The following is a 21,909-nucleotide window of genomic DNA, read 5'->3' as shown; positions in this document are numbered from 1 at the left end:
CTCTCAATTCTACACAGTGTTGGTTACTAATGTTTTATTTACGTAAACTGAAAAAAAATCATGCTTTCCAAACACGAAACATAACAGAACTGAAGAGTAATATTCAGAAATAAACATTTGTTTTTGCACAGCCATTTTAAATAAACTGAGTAAGATCACACAACTAGTCAAATGCTGCAGACGTTGTCTGGGTCTGTTTGAATTTTCATGGTCACGAAAAATCCTGGCTGACGAATACACCTGCAAATAAAGGTTATGCTTCAGCACATAATCATATCCTTCTTCATGTTTATAGGTGTCAGGATACAGCACAAAATCATGACAAATGCAACATTTAAACAAAAAATAACTTCACATCTCAGATGTGCCAACCAGTAGAGTTATAACTAGCGTGTTTTGTTATACTTACAGTAGTTACATACTACACTCTTTTTTCTGAGAGTGTAGTGTCCAGATACTAATAATGTTGAACTCTGGCTCAACCGCACTGTTTCACGTGGAATATTAATTCACTGATAGTGGGCCATTAAATGTGATTAAGGCAATGTGATTTGTCTTCCTGCATACATCCCGAGTGGAGCATTGCACCCGCTCTCTCTTTACTCTGTTTATTGTGCAGACGCACGCCTTTGTGTGTCTGTCTCTTGTTTGTTTTGTTTAGGTTTTTTCACGGCGAGAAAACTATTATTTTGCTGTAATCATTTAGGCATAGCTGACATCGCTGTTCGCAGCAAGCTGGAGGGAAACGACAATGGTTGCCCTTTGAAGAATACGCAGTGCTGTGTGTTTCACATATCTGCGCTGTCAGGTTCGGGATTTGTCGTGCATTTGATGAGGAAGACATTAGGCCTGCAACAGCCTGTTCACCTTTCATTATTCCCTAGTGGATTGATCCTTTGATCCACTTTTCCACACTGTTACGAATATACAGAGTGCATCGTTTCTGGATTGTATAGATGTGAACCTGTGTAGCGCTGTCAATCAGATCATTTGTGGTTGTTTGATGTCCCATTTAATTTTGTTCGATCATTTTGAATAGCTTCTGTCTGCTGGTTATGATGTTTGCAGTGGCACAACAATGTAATGTATTTGGATGACATTATATACAATTACATAGTTGCGTATATGATTCTGCATCCATAAATGTGTTGCACATACAGACGATCCTTAGAAGATCCATTTACAATGTTCTGCTTGTGGCGCTGTTTCCTTTTTATGCTTCTTTTGTGACAAATGCTTGTTATTAGGTACAATGCTTATTATGAGGCAGTTGCCATGTCTCTGATCCCTTTTCGAGTGCAGTTGGTTTGATCCGTTGGAAATTCAGCTTTCATCATGGCTCGAGTGCGGCACAAGTACGTGTCGTATTCTCCCATGGCGTTGTCGAAGAGCCGCTTCCCGGTTGGATTTGACCTTTCTCCATCTGTTTATGTGCAGCCATTTTTGATAAACTGGAAGCCATTTTTACCGTCCCGCGGGATTACGTTTCTATTTTTTATTTTTGGTGGAAACGTATTCTTAAAGCTTTTAAAGGCAACGGATGTCAAGCACATAACGTTCTGAGGCTTGAAAGTGCCAGACAAAGTTAAACCGTCTAAATGGACCGGTGCGTTGGTTTCAGAAAACAACACAGTTCTGAGATCCAATTGGCTCCAACCCTCTCTATCTTTATAGCAGTCAAAATTCCACTTCCCACCTCTCCATCAGCAGTGGAGTGTGCGGTCGGTGTGGATCGATGGGTGTCTTGTCGCTCTAAAGGTGTGAGAGGTAGGCAGTCATGTGCACCCCTCCCTCCCTCTTTTCTGCCAGCTGAAGCTTGTGTTTACACTTGGACACCTGTCTGCTCTTCTCACTAGCTCCAGACAAAAGATACAACATACTATGAAGCGTTTTCCAAATTTAGAAAGGTCTTATCCGTCAATATCTTATAGTTTTCTTCTTAATAATAATACTGTAAAACAAAGAATTGGATTCGGGTCATGTCAAGGTTATGGCTGGTTGCCCGTTTTGCTTTTTTCACATTTTTTGGATGTTTATCACTCATCTCTCTTTAAACCACAGCATGTGAGTTAAATCTGACATTTATGGGAATGAAATATCCCGAGTGCGATCAGACTGAATCTGTCAAGCACTTTATAGGTTTAGCAAAATCATTCCAAGCCTGCTGTAGATACTTCAAAACCGGCATCTGGTGTTCAGCATCCCTCGTATAAAGCAGAAAAAGGACACCTGGTTATCTTGTCTATGTTTACAGCACCACCTTGTATGGCTTTAAAATTCAGTTACCTCCTCAATAAATCTCTAATTATGACTTTGATAGCAGACATTATAATTGGATAGTCCTGTTACATTCGGGGAGGGGCTACCAGGACCGTTAGCTCGGAGAACATCACAGAGAGTGTCCGTCGACTGTGAATCCATTAAGAGAAATCTAATCTGCAGTTTATTTCATGTGAAAATTTTAATCCCACACACGCAGCGTTCTGATGTTGATCCTGATGCCCTTGCACAGCGAGTGTGGGAGGAGCCGTTTCCTCCCAGTGCACCAGCATCAAAGAAGGCCAAAGAAAAAGAGAGAAAGCTTTTCATGGTTTCACATATCCCAGCGGTTACCCGGAGAACTCAAACATCACAAAATGGTCAGGTCAACTAGACTAAATAAAAGGAATATTTTGCAAAATGTCTTTTACACAATGGTGCCTAAAGGGATTGTTCACCAAAAAATGAAAATACTGTCATCATTTGTCAACAGTTACTTTGTTTTGTTGAACATAAAGTTATTATCGTACTGTAGGCACACTGACAGCATTGACTTTCATAGAATTTGTTTTTCCTACTGTGGAAGTCAATTGGTAACGTCAACTGTGTGGATGCCATCCTTTATCCATATATATTTTCAGTTAAACATAATAAAGAAACTCATACAGGTTTAGGACAAGACGGGGGTGAGTAAATAATGACAGAAATTAAATTTTTTGATGAACTATCCCTATTATTAACTCTTTCACCGCCAGCGTTTTAAAAAAAAATTGCCAGCCAGCGCCAGCGTTTTTCATGATTTTCACCAAAGTTTAATGCCTTCCAGAAAATGTTCTTCTTTAAATATATAAACATACAATATACCAAATGAAAGAACAGACCCTCTGCTTTCAAACAAAAAAAAAAAACGTTTCATCCTACCTTCAGTGGGTTTTTTGTAATCAGCTTTTGAATATGGGTAGGTTTCTGCAAAAACACCACATTTTGAGCAAAAAGCAGAGATAATTCAATTTTTGTGACGGACTTTTCATAGAGATCCCATTCAGAGCGATCTTTAAAACAGACACGGACATGCAGCCGCTTGCCATAGGGCAATACTTCCGGGTTTAAAAAGTTGCGGAAGTCGCCACCTGGTGGATAATAGCGGTATTGCGGAAAGACGGAAAAACTCGTCATTGGCGGGGAAGCGTTTTCTCTTGATTGACGAGATATCTCGTCAATGGCGGGGAAAGAGTTAAATGTCGAAACCTAAAATTGTTAAAGGGGATCATGAAAATCTGACTTTTTCGGTGTGCTATAACTGGGTCCCCAGTGCTTCTTTTAACCTCGAAAATGTGAAAAAGATCAACCCAGTTACTTAGTTTTGGTAAACCATTCTCTGCAAGCATGTGAAAAAATTGTCACTGAAATTTGTCTCCCCTTGTGATGTCAGAAGGGGATAATACGACCCCTTAATCTGCACTATCCAACCACGGCACTTCTATTTAGTGCAGAGATCAGCTCATTTGCATTTAAAAGGACACACCCACATCATTTTTGCTCACACCTACAAAGTGGCAATTTTAACATGTTATTATAAACTATGTGATATTATGTGCTAAAACTTCACATATGTACTCTGGGGACACCAAAGATTTATTTTACATCTTAAAAAGCCTTGTGAAATGTCCCATTTAATGCATTAAATTAAACATTGATTAAGATCAAACATTAGCATGCATTAATATTACAATGTTGGAAAAAAAACACTTTGGCCCAACAGTAAATACACTGTAAAAAATACTTTGCTGCCTTTGTTGAATCAACTCGGATTTACAAGTCATTTCAACTTACTGTTATTTATCTTGACAAGAGATCAGTTATTATAACTACAGGTGAGTTGTTATAACTTATAAAAAGTTGTGACAACTCATCTTTGTTGACATGACTTGTAAATCTGAGTTGATTTAACAAAAAATGTTAAGGCAGCAAAGTATTTTTTACAGTGTAGACATTGTACTGTACTGTATACAGTATGTAGCTGTATTGTAATGTGGCAAATGTGCAAAAATTTGTACAGTCTTCGCTTTATTTGTGATAAGCCAGTTTATTTATTTAGGTATGTATTGTTATTTTGTGCATTTAGCTGTATTTTCCACTATTGAAAATTAAAACCAGCCACCCACCAGTTGAGACTCATTGACTTACACCCGGTCCCAGCCTCAGACAGCGCGCCCATGTACCACCCACGGTCCATTCGCTAACCATCTGACAGATATTGCTCGCAAAACTGAAAAAGTCTTTCTCATCCCAGTAAGTGCTAATCTAATTGGCCAAAAGAGGCAGATATTTTAAATGTGTTAATCCTATTTACCACAACTTGTTTGTGATATTTTTCACTGTGGTGTGTTTTTGCAGTATAATATATTATAACCTCACCCCTAAACAACACGCAAAACCAACCAAACTGTGATCAATTGCTTTTCCCGTCGAACCGGGCAGTTCTTGGCCAGTCTAAGTTGCAAAAAGCACCAGACCTTCTGCTGCTGTCAAACTTCTACCGGTTGCCAAATTTCCAACAGGTTTATCATTTCAAACAGTGTAGTGCCATCTCTGTGAGGCGTCCTTGAGGGAACCGAGAACAGGAAAGAGATGTATTGCTCACAACCACCTGAATGGCATCTGAAAATCTTCCTGTTCATCTGGATGGGTGTGTGTGATTGTTTACTTATGTGTGTGTGTGTTTGTATTTGTGAAAAGGCGAGGGTATGTGTTTGTGTTGGACCTGCCTCTAGCTTTACTCTTCTAATGAATAATGCAAAGGCTTACCGATGGTCCCACACCTCAGCGTTTCTGCGAAATGAGACGGTGCCGTGATTGAGCCGCACTTAAATGAGTGTATCTGGACTGTCTGCATGCACATTTGCATATGCATGCCTTTAGGGATCGGCTGTATGTGGGAAGGCCCTGTGAAACTTGGCTATGCTCTCTCTCTTTCTCTCTGATATCAGATAAATATTGCAAATTCAATGCCCCCAAAATTACTTTGTGACTCATTTGCGTTTCACGAAAGCATCTGCTTTCAGATTATCTGAGATGCGTTGTCATGTTTTCACATGCAGCCCTCAGACATCCCGGAGGAAAGATGCATTCTCATGGCATGTTACATCATTATGCATCTTTACAGTACACACAGTATCAGTGTCTTAAAGGGAAAATTCATCCAAAAACGAATGAAAGTCAGCAACAGATGTCGAATTAAACTTGCCTTAGGTTTCAAAACACATACTAAATGACTCATATGAACATTATCACAGTGTTTTTATTTAGCTTCTTTACTCCAGTTTGAACTTTTGTTATTCTTCACAAACTAAAAAATAACAGCGTATGCGTTTGAAATGAGACGAGGATGAGAAAATATTGACATTAGTTGAACTCGTTTTTAATCCTCGCCGCTTTCTTTAAACGCCGCTGTTTTTATTTAGCTAAGACACGGTTATTAAAAAGACCTGATGTCAGCTGTCACTTTGTTGCAGCGCTCTTGAATGACGTGAGACTGGCGTTACAGATTGGGCTAATGATACGATGGATTACTCCATCATGCAAACGTTGGGTAGTTTTTAATGAATCTGGGGAGTCAGCCATTTGATCACAGGCCTAATAAACTCTTGAGTCTTTTCAATCAGACCTCAGACTCCCTATTCTCCATTCCTTTTCTTGACCTGCAAGCTAAGCATATCCACCCAAATAAGCATATAAACTTTGGCCTATAAATTTCTCTCAAAGCCTTATTACGGCTGAGATGAGATCATTAAGGTGAATGGGAGCTCGCGTGGGCAAACGCTGATGGAATGGCGGCTGTTTTGATCCGCAGTAACTCAATGTTCTGGCTTGTGTTCACAACTTTTGATGGTGTTTGCTGAAATAATCAGCCATTGAGAGCCTTGCTACATTATCCTCTAATGCCTGCGCGTTAAGAGCTCTGAATAGGAAAGAATATGAATTTCGTCTCTTGAATGCTAGATTTTTGTCATCTCTTGTGAATGTGGGCAGTGGATAGGAGAAAATCCAGACTAAATTCTTAAAGTTTGATTTCAATCTTTGACATGATCTTACACAGAGATATTAAGGTTATAATGATCTTTACATTATGAATAATGATTTCAACAGTAAATCACACATATAGTTGAAGCCATTTTAGATTTCAGGTATTTTACATTCCTACACTGTTAGATGTCGCTGTAGATTTAGCAGCACTGTACTGTAAAAATCCACAGTACTATACTGTATGTGTACATTACAGTACAGTACTGCAGTTCATAATGCATTCTGGGTAAATTTGTTTGAGCGGGAAAATTTTACAGTATATTTTGGTCTTGATGTAACCTTGCTGTAGCCATTGCTGTAATGTGCCAGGTGTACTTGCAATAATCAGTGAAAGTGCGCCAACGTCAAATCACACAGACAGAGGGAGAGCACAACTCTTGGCTGCAGCTGAAGGAGGACGATTGATTTCTGGCAGTTCGGTAAGTTTGAAATATTTCTGTTTCATGAAAACTTAATTTTTAGTTTAAGAATGTTGTCAATAGTTTGTCACAATATTGTTTTAAACGTGCAATGAGAGAGAAAAACGGTCGCCAACAAAGTTTCAATCTCCCTCAGAAAGTAAGCTAACGTTACACACAGATGTCTACCGCTGCTTTAACTCGCTTTACACCTTTTTAAATGAATATAGGGTTGTTTTAACTAAATTATGACGGTTTGGTGAGTTTATATTGTGTTGAAAGTGTGGTGACAATGAAACTATTTTTTAACGAAATGGACAAAGACAACCCGCCAGCGCGGTCTTGCGGTCCCAGCATAATGGTCGTTTATCTCTGCGTTTCATCCGTTCAGTTAGCGTCAGAGAAAAGTATTAAGTTTGACTGTTTGGCAAGGCTGACTCGTGGTTGTAAACAGACAGGACTTGACACGCCGTACACAGCATACTGTAGTACCGAACTCCTCCACAGAAGTGAAAACAAGAAACCTCATATTTAACTGGATACATGCATCGAACTCATCGCAGCTTTAACTTCGACCTAATATAATTCAGACCTGGGCTCATCTTAATATCAGATGAACGAAAGGGATTGCCGCGCTTATTGTTGTTGTTGTTATTATATTACGGTATATCCGCAAAAGCAGAGAATATCTTCTCTTAAGCGTTTTACACGCCCAGTAAGTTGTCCAATACATTTTTATGGCATATTGTTTCCACCACTTCAGATGCATTACACGCTGTATATAAGTTTCCAAAACACATCAAATCAATGCTCGAAAAGAGAATGGGCTCCGCATTTACGTACCTTTGTCTTCTCGTCTCTGTCATCTGATCCTTCATCTCTGGATGTAAAATAATCCATAATAACATCGTGTAGAAAACTGGCATCACCAGGATTGCTCAGATTTAGGCGATCATGTTTATCTTTAAAGTGAGCAGCTAGCTACTAACTTGTTAAAAAACTTTGCGTGAAAAAGTGTTACACCGCAGCCGTCCGGGTAAAACATTAAAGGGACAGTCTTTTTACCTTGTCACTATAAATCGCTATTTTCTGCAGTAAACGAGACATTTTCAGAGATTTTCTGTAGACAAGATGTTATAGAATAATAATAATTTAAAAAAGACTTATTTAGATATTTATATATAATATATAATATAACAACTAATATATATATATATATATATATATATATATATATATATATATTTGTTTTACAACTGACTTAACACTTACAGTAATGTTTTATTTGTTAGCATAGCATGATATTAGATTTAAACACTTAATACATTTTTAAATCAATCACTTTGTCTCTGCACAATGAACATTATCAAATATTATTAATGTTGTAAAATATATTGTTCATTGTTAGTTCATATTAGCTAAGGCATTACCAAATGTTAAGGAATAAACTCTTATAGTAAAGTGTTACTAAATTTTCTTTTACCATTTCCTTCACAATGTCTACTTATTTCTATGGCTAACAGATTTTGTAACATTTGTCTTTTTTACAGTCTTACCATTGCTTGTAAGCTGGATTGGGTAAGATGGATCATCTTTAAAGGCACCAGGCAAGTACATGATGTACAGTTACAAGTCATGTATTTTTTCGACTGCAATATTAAATGCTTTCACCACGTCACATGTAAAAGTACACAGGAATGTGCTGATCACTTTTTATTTGTAGTTTACATGAGTGTCATTGCACTTTTCAGGAGTTAAGGCAGATGTGGAGGCACAAGGGGTGACACCAGACACACACCAAGCACATTGTTCGGTAAGTTTGCACTTTACCACTACAGTTTCTTTAAATACCCATGTATACACTCATTCACTATTCCCACACACAACACTGTAACACGACCATACACAACATGTACACAATTGTCTTAGTTTGCCATGTAGAAATATACAAACAGAAATATTCAGACTTTGGTTATAAGAAATTTAATTTAATAATTGTATTTATTTAGCAGAGGTGTCCCTGGACTTTATTGACAAAAGATTTTGTTTTCAGAATAAGTGTCCAAATCAGTAACAATTGTACTTTCTGTTCAGGACATTCAATCATGACATGATCCATGTGGATGCTGTCCATTGAGGAAAGAGTTTGTTCAGCGGTAAGTGAATCTTCTGTATTTTTATGTAATTAGGTGTGGAACAGTAGAATAAGAGCAAAAGGTTTCAGAATAGGAGTAAATTCAAGGCTGAGTTTAGTTTTTTTAAGAATCTTTTTCTATCTTATATTTGTTGACTTAATGTTTATGATATTTCTAACAGGTTTCTGGATAGAATTAATTCCAAAGATGGGAAAAAGTGCACATCCAGACAAGGAGCAAGCAAATAGACAAGGAACTTGGTGCAGAGAAAAGCTGTGGCCATTAACCCCCATGTGAACAGCTTCATGCAGTCCCTGATTGAGTTCGAATGGACGACTTCAAAGTAAAGGCCACTGTGGTCTGTCTGCCACAGTTTAATTTTTAATTTATTTTTAGTGTTCAATGAAATTCAAGTAGAATATTTAAAACTATGGGCCAGTGTTGTTTTTACCACGGTGAAATGTTACCTTTTAGTCGATGATGGACTTTAAACTGAAAACTTCAAACTATGGAACAGTGTTCTATTTGCCAGAGTTAAATATGTTACAGCAGGGGTCTCCAAACTTGTTTATACTTGTTGATTTTATTTTATGTTACTTGATTATATGTTTATTATTGTTTAAAATCTTGTTTTAAATGTTTTGTTTCAATTAAATGTTTTTTTAAATAAAATTTTGATACAAACATTGCTTGGATTGCCTTTTAATTCATTATGTCATGTCAAGGATAGCATTTTTACCATATTAATAACTATAGATTTAAACCTAAATCTCTAGCTATTTTATATAATATTATTGTATTAACTGTAATAAGTAATAAATAGTATTTATGGGTCAATATAGACATTACAGTAAATTACTGTAAAAATAGACTACTGTAATAAAATATTGTAAAATTACAGTACAGTACTGCTTTGTAACTATACAGTACTAGTTTGTGTACTGTAAAATGGTATTACAGTACAGTACTGTAAACCCAAAATACAGTAACTTACTGGCAACCGTGCTGCCAGTACCGTACTGTAAAAATACAGGGAAATCGTTAACAGTGTAGCTACAAGGATCAGTTAATCAAAATGAAAGACAAATTGCTCTGTGCTCCCCCCTTCCCAAAAAAGGGATAAATATATTATTCGGGTACATAAATAATATTTGTCTTTTACTATAGGTGTTTTAGCAGAGACTAAACCAATGTGAAATGTAAGTGAGATTCACATTTTCTGTGTTTAAAAGCACTCGGTCTCTAACAGGACAAATCACAGCAGGGAAAACATTTCAGACAAAAAGAAATCACAAAACAGACGGAAAGAGAATGCAAATAGAAAGCCAAAAGCACAGAGACAAAAATATCAAGAGCACTTTGAAATAAATAAAGCATGAGACAAACAGAGGGTCTGAAAACTACTTGTATACTTCAGCAACACTTTAAATATAATGACAATGTTTACAATGTAGTTAATGTAATGAACTTCATGTTATTTAGGGGCGTATATCCGACAGTTCATTACGATTCAATACAATATTCTCCGATTTTCTCCGGCAGCGGTGCGAATTTTGCTGATACATCAAGCACTTATGGGTCATTCTACGGAAACCTCCACTTTTAACATTTAAACTTAGACCACATTATTAGATTACTCTTTGACTTTATGAGTACACATAAATGACAGCTTAATTATTTGCATACACAATGTTTTTTTGTCACTGGTGTTACCTTACTTCTTTAGCAATTTTAAAGATGTTTATGAAATATTATTTTTAATTTTTTTCAGCTTTAAAGCTTAATTCTTAAGTGTAGCAGAATTCAATGAATTTAAAATTATCATCATGTCACATGTGAAAGTTTTTGTTTAATGTGATAGAAAAAAAACACAGTAACACCAGTGACACAACAAATCACCAGTCACTGGTGTTACTGATCTTTACTGGTGTTATCTGTTAAGGAAGGTAACACCAGTGACAGTAACACCAATGACAATTTTTATGAAAACTGCATTTTATAAAATGACTGCTGCAAATATCAAACCACATGTTGTCAATCATTGTATACTCACTAAATTAAGTAGTTTAATCCATTTGTGTTCTAGTTTTTTTGCAATTCCCAAACAATAAAGGAGGTCATACCAGTGACTTAAACTAAAAGCTTCATAATCATGAGATAAATTAAAAGATTTCTGATAACTGAAAAGAGACAGTGGACTTATGGGCGTCTCTTCATAGATCAATTGAATGAAGGAAGTCAAGTGATGGCATCAGTGTGATTTTTATTTAAAAATAAGAGATTTTTTGTTAAACGGTAACAGTGACACAACTCCAGGGGACCACTACTTTCATTATATATTTTATAATATTTATTTAGCATTTTGTTTTTTAATGTAATTTACATCATATAGTTATGGACACATTATTGTTTTTAGATGGAAGAAAACACTGTTTTTAATCTCAAAGTAAAGCATTTTCCCTCTGTACATGACTGTGGGGACGAGCACTTCTGTGGTTCTTGGAATTCTAATTAATTAACAAAAATCAAATATGGCTACATTGATGTCTCAAGAAGGTGTAATTGTTCAAATAACATTTTGTTTCATTTTAAAATAAAATAAAAAATTGTAACCCTAAAGTGTTTTTCAAGAGTAATATTTCTGTAAAGGCTAAGGACAGAAACATTGACATTTCCGTAGAAAGACCCTTATTCGATGCGATTATGATTCAATTAAATTAATTAATCAATATTTTTAGATTACGTGCCTAGTTTCTTTTTACTTACAAATGCTACCAAAATATATAACCTGATTTAATTTAATGTAATTAAGCTCTTTGAAAATGTCACAATCTCTGTCCCAATTGGAACATTTACAACAACAAACTAACAAAAATACACTTTTTTATATAAAGAAAAATGAATAATGAGGGGCAAAAGTCACATAAAATCAACTGATCAACATGTTCAGGAGAGAGGACACTATGTTTTGCATGGAAAATGGCCCTGTCCCAAATGGCATATTCCGGACATATTGTCCACACTTTGATGACAACATTTAGCGCAGACCTTAGGGACCCTTGACGTAAGTCCACGAGTACGCACCTGCGTCGTATTTTGGGACAAACTCAAGTGCCACGCCGGAAATAGCAAGAGAAGTTGCCCATCAGTGTGAACTCCTCCCTTCTGTCGTCCGATATCTTTCTCTTGGTTTCGTGAACAGGGGTTAAGTCTATTCCCAGACTAAAATGCATGTTTGAATTGTCTGAACTGAAAACAGCCTGTACTGACATATCTTAAAATATATCAGTGCCACTGTTTTGTCACAAGATGCAAAGCAGTAATGTTTTTTTGTTAGGTACAGTATGTTTGTAAATGTCCTAATAATCTAAACCCTGTCCGGGAAACTGGCACAACATGTTTTAGCTTGTGTATTGCGTATTACAGCTCTTCAGTTTTACTTGTAAAAACGTGTATGTGTCCATACTTTGTCTTCACTAAATAAAAGTCAAAACAATTAAATAAAGATGACTTTATAAAATAAATCCAGCTTCCTGTAAGCCTCCTGTATATTTTACAGTATAAGATTAAATGTGCTTTAAATACATTGTGAAAAGATTATATAAGTCAATATTTTAAGGCACTAATTTGTAAACTTTACAAAAGTAAGCACAGATTAGTGTATACGATCATTTAATACTTCAAATAAGACTCGTACACAGTCGTGCGCTAGACAGCGTTACTATTAATTTAATTTATTAGGGGAAATAAATGCTTTCATTTGACAAATGAAAAAGACACAAACCATATCAAGCTGCTTAGAGTATCAACTTTTAATAAGGCAGTATTTGAGGAAAATCATTTAGTATTTTATTAACTTTGGTAGGGACATGTTTGTAATGTCCTCATGGTAAGGAAAAGCTTTGGCCTTGTTTTGTTTGCAGATGTCATTCTGTTTACGACTGTGTTTTCAAATGCATTACGCAATAGGGGTGGTTTAATAAATAGCCTAATACAAAATACAGTATGTGCTTGTCTTTAAAGAGGACTTATCGTGAAAATCTGACATTTTCCATGTTTAAGTGTTAAACGATCAACACAGTAACTTAGTTTTGGTAAGCATGTGAAAAATTAGGTTATTCAAATGTGGCTCCCCTTGTGATGTCAGAATGGGATAATACCGCCTATTAATCTGCACTATCCAACCACAGCACTGCCATTTAGTGCAGAGATAAACTCTTTTGCATTTTAAAGGACAAAAACTGCACAAAACGGCACATTTTTGCTCACACCTACAAAGTGGCAATTTTTACATGCTATAATAAATAATTTATATAATATGTCAGGGATAATGTAGAGGCAGCCGGTAGTTATCGGGAAATAAGCCCCGACAGTGTGATCAGGACCCGACGCGAAGCGGAGGGTCTTGTATCACACTGAAGGGGCTTATTTCCCGATAACTACCGGCTGCCTCTACATTATCCCGCTTATTACACGGCTACTTGTCACATAAGAAAAAAAACTGGACATGAATATGAATTTGAAACATTTTATTGGCATATTTGTTTTAAATTAACATTTTTATCCTTCCGCGAAACTTTGCACAGATGCATAAAATGATCGTAATACCTTATTAAGATCCTCTGCTTCATACTTGTCTGTCTCCATTTTTTTCTCTTTTAGCCAGTCTTTGAGAAGTTTTAATGCCCATTCTGTATTTTTTTGTGTGTTGGCTTCGTAGCTGTCATGCTCTATTTTGTCAAGTTCAGTCTCAGTAAGCTCTCTGTGTCTTGTCGTGGTTGTCCAGTGTTTGTCACAAGATGGCGCCAAACAAACAGTAATCTTTATTGGCGCGGAGCGATCTTACTCGTAAAAGTAGTACCGGCTATGCGTTATTATTTTGGAGCGGTTATTATTCGAAAAGAACGAACCTGCAAATGTCTCAACTGACCAATCAGAATCAAGCATTCCAGAGAGCCGTGTAATAATTTGGGTTAAAACTTCACATGTGTACTCTGGGGACACCAAATATTTATTAACATTTTAAAAAAGTCTTGTGAAATGTCCTCTTTAAAGTTCGTGTAAAGTCCAATATTAAATGTGTACTCAGTTTATCACACCACAGAAAAATGTGATATTAATCACCCAGCCAAATTTGAATGATAAAATTAAATTAAGTCAATAAAATAAACTCAAAATCTTGGAAAAACACACTGGGGGCGCGTCTGTTGTCAGCGCTGAAACTATGCCCACTCGCGGGAAAGCTGCCATCTCTTTCCACTTTCAAATACCACTGCAACCTGAATGGATGCTCGTGATTTAGTTAGGGCTTGGGCCATGCTCGGCGGCTCTAGTGTGTGATCGACCCACCGCTTTAGCCTCGCCAAAATAATCCTGAACACAAAAATGCGGAAAAACTGTTTAACGGTATAACTCTTTGTAATGTGTTACAGCAATACACTTCTAACATTTATAATGTGTTTAGAAACTGAAATGACTTTACAAGGTCTGTTCACACCTGCATCATATTTGTGCAAAGTTGAATTTTACATTGCACTGTGAGAAATGTGTTATGACTACTTGGATGCCCTACTAGTCCTGTGAGAGAAATAATCATATGACAAATCGGCAAATTTGTCTATGCATTAAAACTGTGTGGTGACAACAGAAAAAAACAGGCCTTACATGAGCAGAATGGGTGGATTTACCTGCATAGAAACCAAGCAAAAAGATGATTGAAAAAATCCTGATTGTTTATACTCTTTAGACATTTAGAGGCTCTTCCCTCGATGCCTTATTTTTCTGCTAGGTCGCACTTGTATTAAGATCACAGCTGAGATTGTTTCATTCTCTCTCAGGAGACACAGATTTTAAGTCTTTATCTTTCCATTCACTTGCCTATCCTGTGTGCCAAACTCTATCCTATTTCAAACTCCTGCTTTTAGAGGCATAAATAAATATGTTTTTTTAATCGACTGTCTGAACTTTCCAGGTATTTGGATGTTTTTTTCAGACACAGGGGAAAAGCTTTGTAGCAGGAAGGGTGTGGTTTTTCTTGATACTGTATTGTAAAAATCTCACCGGCCATTTTATAGGCTAATTAACAATACAGTACACAATCGATGAAGTGGATTTCTCATTTCACCTCTCTGTTTATCTGTTCGCCTAATTACTCAATAGCACAGACTGTTTTGCATCATCTTTGGTAAGCTGTCATCAATAGGAGAAATTTTTTTTGATATATGAAGTTAGGGAGAAATGTCAGCTGGGCTGAAGTGAGATCCACTATAGATAAAGAAAACAGTAAAAATGAAAAATAATGTCAAAATTAAGACACAAGCTCTGACAAAAGATTCAACTTTATTGTCTTTACACAAGTACAAGTCAATGAAATACAGTTTAGTGTAGGATAATACCATGAATGCTCCAGCGTGTGACAGTATTCAACGTGTGACAGTATCACAACCTTTGTATATTTCTAATATCCTTACTACTTATGAGGTTCCTCTTATAAATACATACCTACCACAGTTATATTACAAGAAATATGTGTTTGTCGAGTGTTTCACCTTTGTTATTCGTTCAACGTTTTTAGTAAATTGAAACAGTCTAACATCCTTGGTTAGACACGGATGTTACACACAATCAGGACATATCAAGCGATCTCTTACAAAACAATAGTGACACATGTTTAACTCACATAAGATTACTGTGCCATTCCTGTCCAGATCCAATATTGATCTTTTTAATTGTAGTCTCTATGCAAATTCAGCATTGACCTGTGGCTTGTTCGCAACAAACACTCAGTGTTTTTTCCACGTGAACATCTTTAAAAATAAACTCCAACCACACATTCCTAATATAACATTCCTATCTAAGGGTTCTTCCACAATCAGGGACTAACAATATGTTGTAGTCTTCAACGACATGTTTGTTGCATGGACGCTCTATCCAGTTTGCGCAAACCAGGGGGCGGGGCTATCAAAGTAGACGTTGATATTCTTCTTTGGAGGCGGGGTTTAAAATATCGACTACGTCATAAATAGGTACATTCCAGAAATGGCCAATTGATATTTCAGGATGTTTTCGGTTCTTAATCGTACACGATGTTTGTTTCAGTACGGTAACCTAATATATAACAAAAGCTTAAAGGAATATTCTATTTTCTTAAAAGAAAAATCCCGATAATTTACTCACCACCATGTCATCCAAAATGTTGATGTCTTTCTTTGTTCAGTCAAGAAGAAATTATGTTTTTTGAGGAAACATTGCAGGATTTTTCTCATTTTAATGGACTTTAATAGAGCCCAACATTTAATACTTAACTCAACACTTAACAGTTTTTTCAACAGAGTTTCAAAGGACTCAAAACGATCCCAATCGAGGCATAAGGGTCTTGTCTAGCAAAACGGTTGTCATTTTTGACAAGAAAAATAAAAAATATGCACTTTTAAAGCACAACTTCTCGTCTAAATCCGGTCCAGCGCGACCTAACGTAAATGCGTAGTGACGTAGGGAGGTCACGTGTTACATATATAAAACGCACATTTGCGGACCATTGTAAACAATAAACTGACACAAAGACATTAATTAGTATCATTCGACATACAACAACGTAGGAACGGTCCTCGTTTTCAACACTTGTAAACACTGGGGCGGAGATTTGGTTTCGTCCTCTGTGACCTCTTGACGTCATGACGTATTGTGTGGGGTCACGCTGACGCATCACATCCGGATCTACATGACGAGAAGTTGTGCTTTAAAAGTGTATATTTGTTATTTTTATTGTCAAAAATGACAATCGTTTTGCTAGATAAGACCCTTATGCCTCGTTTGGGATCATTTAGAGTCCTTTGAAACTCCGTTGAAAAAAACTGTTAAGTGTTGAGTTAAGCATTAAATGTTGGGCTCTATTAAAGTCTATTAAAATGAGAAAAATCCTGCAATGTTTTCCTCAAAAAACATAATTTCTTCTCGACTGAACAAAGAAAGTGGTGATGGTGGTGGTGGTGAGTAAATTATCTGGATTTTTCTTTTAAGAAAATGGAATATTCATTTAAGTTAAAATTGACTCCTTAATTTAGCGCACCTTTAATCTAATGATGTTATAGACTTTTTGGTAAAAAATTATTTACTTTTTCCCTCAACCTTATACTTATAGCTTCTTACACAGCATGTTCCCAACTCAAGTGCAAAGTGCACCAAATTAAAAAAATTAAGAACTTTTCATTACAAAAAAACACTATTTTAATAAATCATAGCTGTGGACCAATGGCATCACATGATGATTTGCTTTGAAAATCTGAATTGCATAAAATTATGTTGTAAAAGTAATGTGCTCTTCACCCATTACCAAAATCAAATGTGGATGTTAATACCGAAATATGTCAAAGGGCCACATATTTTGATCAGACATAATGGAGTCTCTTTAAGCAATGTCTGTTGTTGCTATTATATGGGGGGTGGAGGAAAGGTCAATTCCTGCGGATCCATTCAGCCTTGTCGGCTCTCTGACTGGCTGTGCGAAACTCCTGCCGGATCCAGTGACTTCCAGGGCCGGCTGTGAATGATCTGCTTGTTGGCCAAAGGAGGCTGTGTGGCAGTACAGTAATACCCCAAACAAATACCCCATTATAGTGGGACATAAACCCTGTTGTAGGGCTGTGGGTGATTTTCTCATTTACCGTGCCGAATGAAGGCCTGATCCGAATCTGCCCATAACAGGGTCCACTGGGGAGCCTGGCCTAGGGTTATAAATGAATCTATGTTTTTTATTAAGACGTTTGTTCTGTTGAGGATCCCAAAATAGTTTCACACAGGCAAGATCTCGCAAATCGTAAAATTGAGGATATAGAGGCGATGCAATAATGCGAATAAAGAGACTGCAAATTGTTTTTTTCCTTGTAGACACCCACACCAGATTGCCCCTTTATTTTCTACCAAGGAAGGTTATTTGTGCATCCACAGTATAATGAGTCTTATTTATGTGGAAAAGGGACGTGTGCTATTTCAGCACATTTAGTTACATAGGATTGCAGGTGGTTAGTCTGAAAAACTGCATACAAAAATACTGCATTCAAAAGTAGTAATTGTTTAGTGAATTTGCCCCGGTGGGTTTAAGTACTTTGTTTTGAGTCTTATTAAGTACTGTTTTGTTTAAGTACAGCTCTATTATATAATCTTCAGCTTCTGGATGTATTGCAAAAGTATTTGATTTGCCAATGGCTGAGACGCCCCATTACTGACGTAATGATAGATGCTGTGTCATGCCGTTGAGCTGTGGTTCTAGAACATTCAGCTTGATAGCAGGCACGCAAAAGCCAATAAACCTCTGCTCTCCCATCTGCCTCACTGCTAATGAATTCTTTCTTTATTTCCAACAGGATATAGACCAACAACGAGACCGGGCTCGATTTATCTGTGGATGACCTGCTGCAAATGCCTCCACCACCCCTGCCCCTACCTCCCTGCCCCTTGCATAGCCAGGATGGAAATCTATATCAATAGGATGGAGCCTGCCGAATAATAGGCTTTTTGGTGAAAACTATGCCTGGATGCTAATAAAAAATCCATGTGGGAATACTTGCCATGCAAAAAGTCTTTGAGATTTTTGACAGCTTTGCTTTCGGAAGGCCTGATATCTTGGGTTTGATTGTTTCGCTCGTGCAACTGGATATAAAGGAGCGCCACCAGTGATTTTTCGGTGCAGAAGAGAGATCGAGCATGACCTTGCAGCGACCAAACCGCCTGTGCGGTGTCTGGAGGGCCATGTGTCTACGGCTAAGCCTCAGCGCTAGCCTGGATCTTCCGTTCTTGTGTTGGATATTAGGCTTGGCATTGCACGCTCAGCTAGCTGCTTCACAAAAACTGGATGAGACGGATCCGGTCGTCACTACCACTTACGGCAAACTAAGGGGATTCAAAAAAGAACTCAACAATGAGATTTTGGGACCCGTCATCCAATTTTTGGGCGTCCCCTATGCCGCACCTCCTACGGGAGAAAGGCGTTTCCAACCGCCTGAACCTCCGATCTCGTGGTCCGAGATCCGTAACGCCACCCAATTCGCCCCCGTTTGTCCCCAAACCCTGCTGGAGGGCAGGCTACCGGACGTTATGTTGCCGGTTTGGTTCACCAACAGTATCGAAGTGGTGTCAACCTACGTACAAGACCAGAGTGAGGACTGCCTATTCTTAAACATATACGTGCCAACTGAGGATGGTGAGTGTGTGTGCGGGCAGGACAGACCTGTCCACGTCATCTCACTGTGTCGGTTTTTCCCCTGTGAAGAATGTAGCGTGTGCAGCCAGAAAAAACCCAGCATGATCTCTGCATGCCAAATGCATGCCGCTGCTTTCATGCGTGAGCGGGTGAGAGTGAATGAAGCTGAATGTGTGTGTTCCTTCCACCCCATTATCCCTTGCACATGCAAATCTTTCTGTGTGCTGCACCACATTCATTTAAGGTGATTTTTAGGTGAATTTAAGGTGAAGTCGTACCCCTTGCTCTTATTCCTTCTTTTTTGTTAAACACAGACACATACTTAACAGTAAACAGGCTAAAAGTGTGTCTGTTGGCAAAATGAACTAGAGAAGGGGTGCAATACTGATGATCATGTTGATGATGATGATGATTTAAGACAGACAACTTGATTTTGTTAAACAATTTCTCTTCCTCTTGCAGTCAGATAGTGCTGTTGCATGTTGATGTCCATATCGGACTCCCATGTTATTTTTTAGTCTTCTATTCATTTTGCAGTAAAAAGAATATCCAAGGAATGTGCCAGAAAACCCGGCAAGAAAATTTGTAGAAAAGGAGGTATGTATCCACCTGACATGTAAAACAAAAGAGAAAAGGCGAAGATCTCCCCTTCACAAGACTACACGGTTTGCATCTTAAAAAGCCCCCTGCTATCCGAACTCCAGATCTTGGCTCTCTGATTTGAGGTCGCAAGTCAGAGAAGAAGCCATAATTGATTCCCACCATAAAGAGTTAACTGGGGAGACCGAGCCGTCTCTTAAATCAGATGGGCACATGTTGAACTTGCAGAGTCTAATCTCAATTAAATAAGATGCTATCTGGATTTCATTGGCTTACACTGGCTGTATTGATCAGAGCTTCATCAAGATAATGTCTTTCCCTCAGCTCCCCAACCCTGATGTATCCTACCTCAGGCCTTCGGGGCATCAAGGTTTGGTGACAGCGCTCCCTATATAAAGTATCCCGTTAATTCGGCCTCCCTAGCAACAAGAACGGTCGTTAAAAGTTCCAGTCCAAGAGCGCCGTTACTAAAGTTCCTGCTCTTCCGGTCTGATGTTTAAAAACAAATCAATGAACAAACACATAAAGGTAATTCACCCTGGATTCACCCTGGTGTTAAGAGCGGATGGGAAGGAGATGGCACTTGCCCATTTTCCTGTTTTCCATTACGCCCCTCACCCTTGACCCTCCACTGCAGTTACGGTCAACAGTTTGACATCCCTCCCACTAATTCCCATCTTCTTTACTCTGCATTAATCTACAGCATAAATCCAAAACAGAGCCAGCCGCTCAGAAACGGTACGAATTTAAATACGACTTTGAAAAGCGGCCAAGATTCCCTTTAAAAATTCAGGCCGTTTTAAAAGATCTTTACAATGCCAGAGAGACTTTACGACTCAGCACCTTGCAAAGATCTCTGACATAATTAGAAAGTGAAGGCCAGTGAGATCACGGATAGCATCGTGCTGTGGGTTTGTCTTGAATGTTTTTTTCCACAATGCAGAAAATGTAGACATCTTACTGCAATTATTGACACTTCTAATGTTTTCTAATGCTTTTCTTCACTCATGCTGTAGTATAACAGGGCCCACCGTCATCCAAAAAAGTTGTTTTAATTTGTGAAAAACATAATCTTCTGAAATAAAGTAGCGCACAGAGGGATATTCATGGGAAATTGCAGCAAGATTAAGTGGTTTTGAGAGGCGCAAGTGAGGAATTTTTGCACTTATAGGTAAATGATGTAAAAGCCCTTCTCTTTGTTACGAGCATTGCTCTCGAGAAGATTCACTTGTTTGGTGAGATGTGTCGCTCAAGTCACCCGCTTGGTGGTGAATAATTGTCAAAGGATTCAATATTCAGGAATAAATTTAATTTTGATTCAAGCTCAAGCTCAATTCCGTGCCGTTTTGGAAAATCCTTGCTTTTTTGTCTCCTCACCAAGCGGAAACATTTTGCTTTTGCATCCTGAGCTCACACCGTAATTGGATTTGACAAGCACACGTTCACACCTATAATTTATTTTAATGAAAACCTTTGATTTCCAAAGCCTAATTGAGTTTACACCTTTGATAGATAACAGAAGAGACTTTTAATGGTTTTAGCAGTGCAATATTTTTTAGATAACATTGCGTAATAAACCTTAGCGTTGACGCAGGAGCTGCACTGTGATATAATCGTTGGCGGTGTCGATTTGCTGCTTCCCCTTTATGTGTCTGTCAAGGTCGGCGCTAAGAAATTAAGTTGAAAGCTTGCCTTGCTGTTCAAGGGTTTTCTTGTGTGAATCAAAATCTTTGTTAATAAAAAGCCAACAGATTAAGTCAGGATAAACTATTAAAAATTAATTCACAGCTGGTAACAGGGGCTTCTTTTAATGAAATTTTAATGGTGTTGGTTTTCATTTCTAAAGCGACAACGTCGGATGCCATTTAGCCGTATCACAAGCGGCTGTCAATAACCTCTCTCTCCTTGGCACTTGTTTCGCTCTCTCTTTCTGTCCCAGTTTTGCCGTGGTATTCCTAAGGGAAGTTCCTGGTCTGTCAAGACAAGAATGAGAACCCCCCCAACCCAAACCCTCCTCCATATTTCTACCTTTAATTCTCCTTCTCTCTTTTCTCTGCATCCTCCCTTGAGATCATCTGTAAAACCTGAGATGAAATTCCCTTCGTCTTGGCTCGGCAAATGCCAGGGTTAGAAGCGCGGGTGGAGATGAGCGTAGATGTCTGTTTGTATTGAGGTTGCGGGAAAATCGGGTAGAAACTGGATCGTCTTGGCAGGGCGTTAGAGTTAGAGGTGT

At 37.8% G+C, this 21,909-nt stretch overlaps 1 protein-coding gene and 1 long non-coding RNA gene across 5 annotated transcripts in view; both read left to right on the top strand.

The window, feature by feature from the left end:
* Window positions 1-21,909, top strand: part of nlgn1 (neuroligin 1) — a 329,969-nt gene that overhangs the window by 59,043 nt on the left and 249,017 nt on the right. For 2 of the 4 annotated variants that reach the window (XM_065241555.2, XM_065241554.2), the window contains exons 2-3: window positions 18,241-19,076; window positions 19,614-19,673. In XM_065241555.2, the coding sequence (XP_065097627.1) occupies window positions 18,581-19,076; window positions 19,614-19,673 (556 nt within the window). In that variant the 5' untranslated portion in view covers window positions 18,241-18,580. The remainder of the gene's footprint in view (window positions 1-18,240; window positions 19,077-19,613; window positions 19,674-21,909) is intronic. The other 2 variants (XM_065241560.2, XM_065241562.2) reach the window with 1 other exon arrangement.
* On the top strand, window positions 6,464-9,916 carry LOC135719437 (uncharacterized). The gene is made up of 5 exons (XR_012335002.1): window positions 6,464-6,764; window positions 8,294-8,350; window positions 8,495-8,556; window positions 8,838-8,899; window positions 9,060-9,916. It is a non-coding gene; the product is annotated as an uncharacterized lncRNA (long non-coding RNA).

Source organism: Paramisgurnus dabryanus, chromosome 14 (assembly GCF_030506205.2).
Source record: "Paramisgurnus dabryanus chromosome 14, PD_genome_1.1, whole genome shotgun sequence".
Classification (NCBI taxonomy): domain Eukaryota; kingdom Metazoa; phylum Chordata; class Actinopteri; order Cypriniformes; family Cobitidae; genus Paramisgurnus; species Paramisgurnus dabryanus.
Note: the sequence above shows the minus strand (reverse complement) of the source record. Positions and strands in the feature narration are given on the sequence as shown.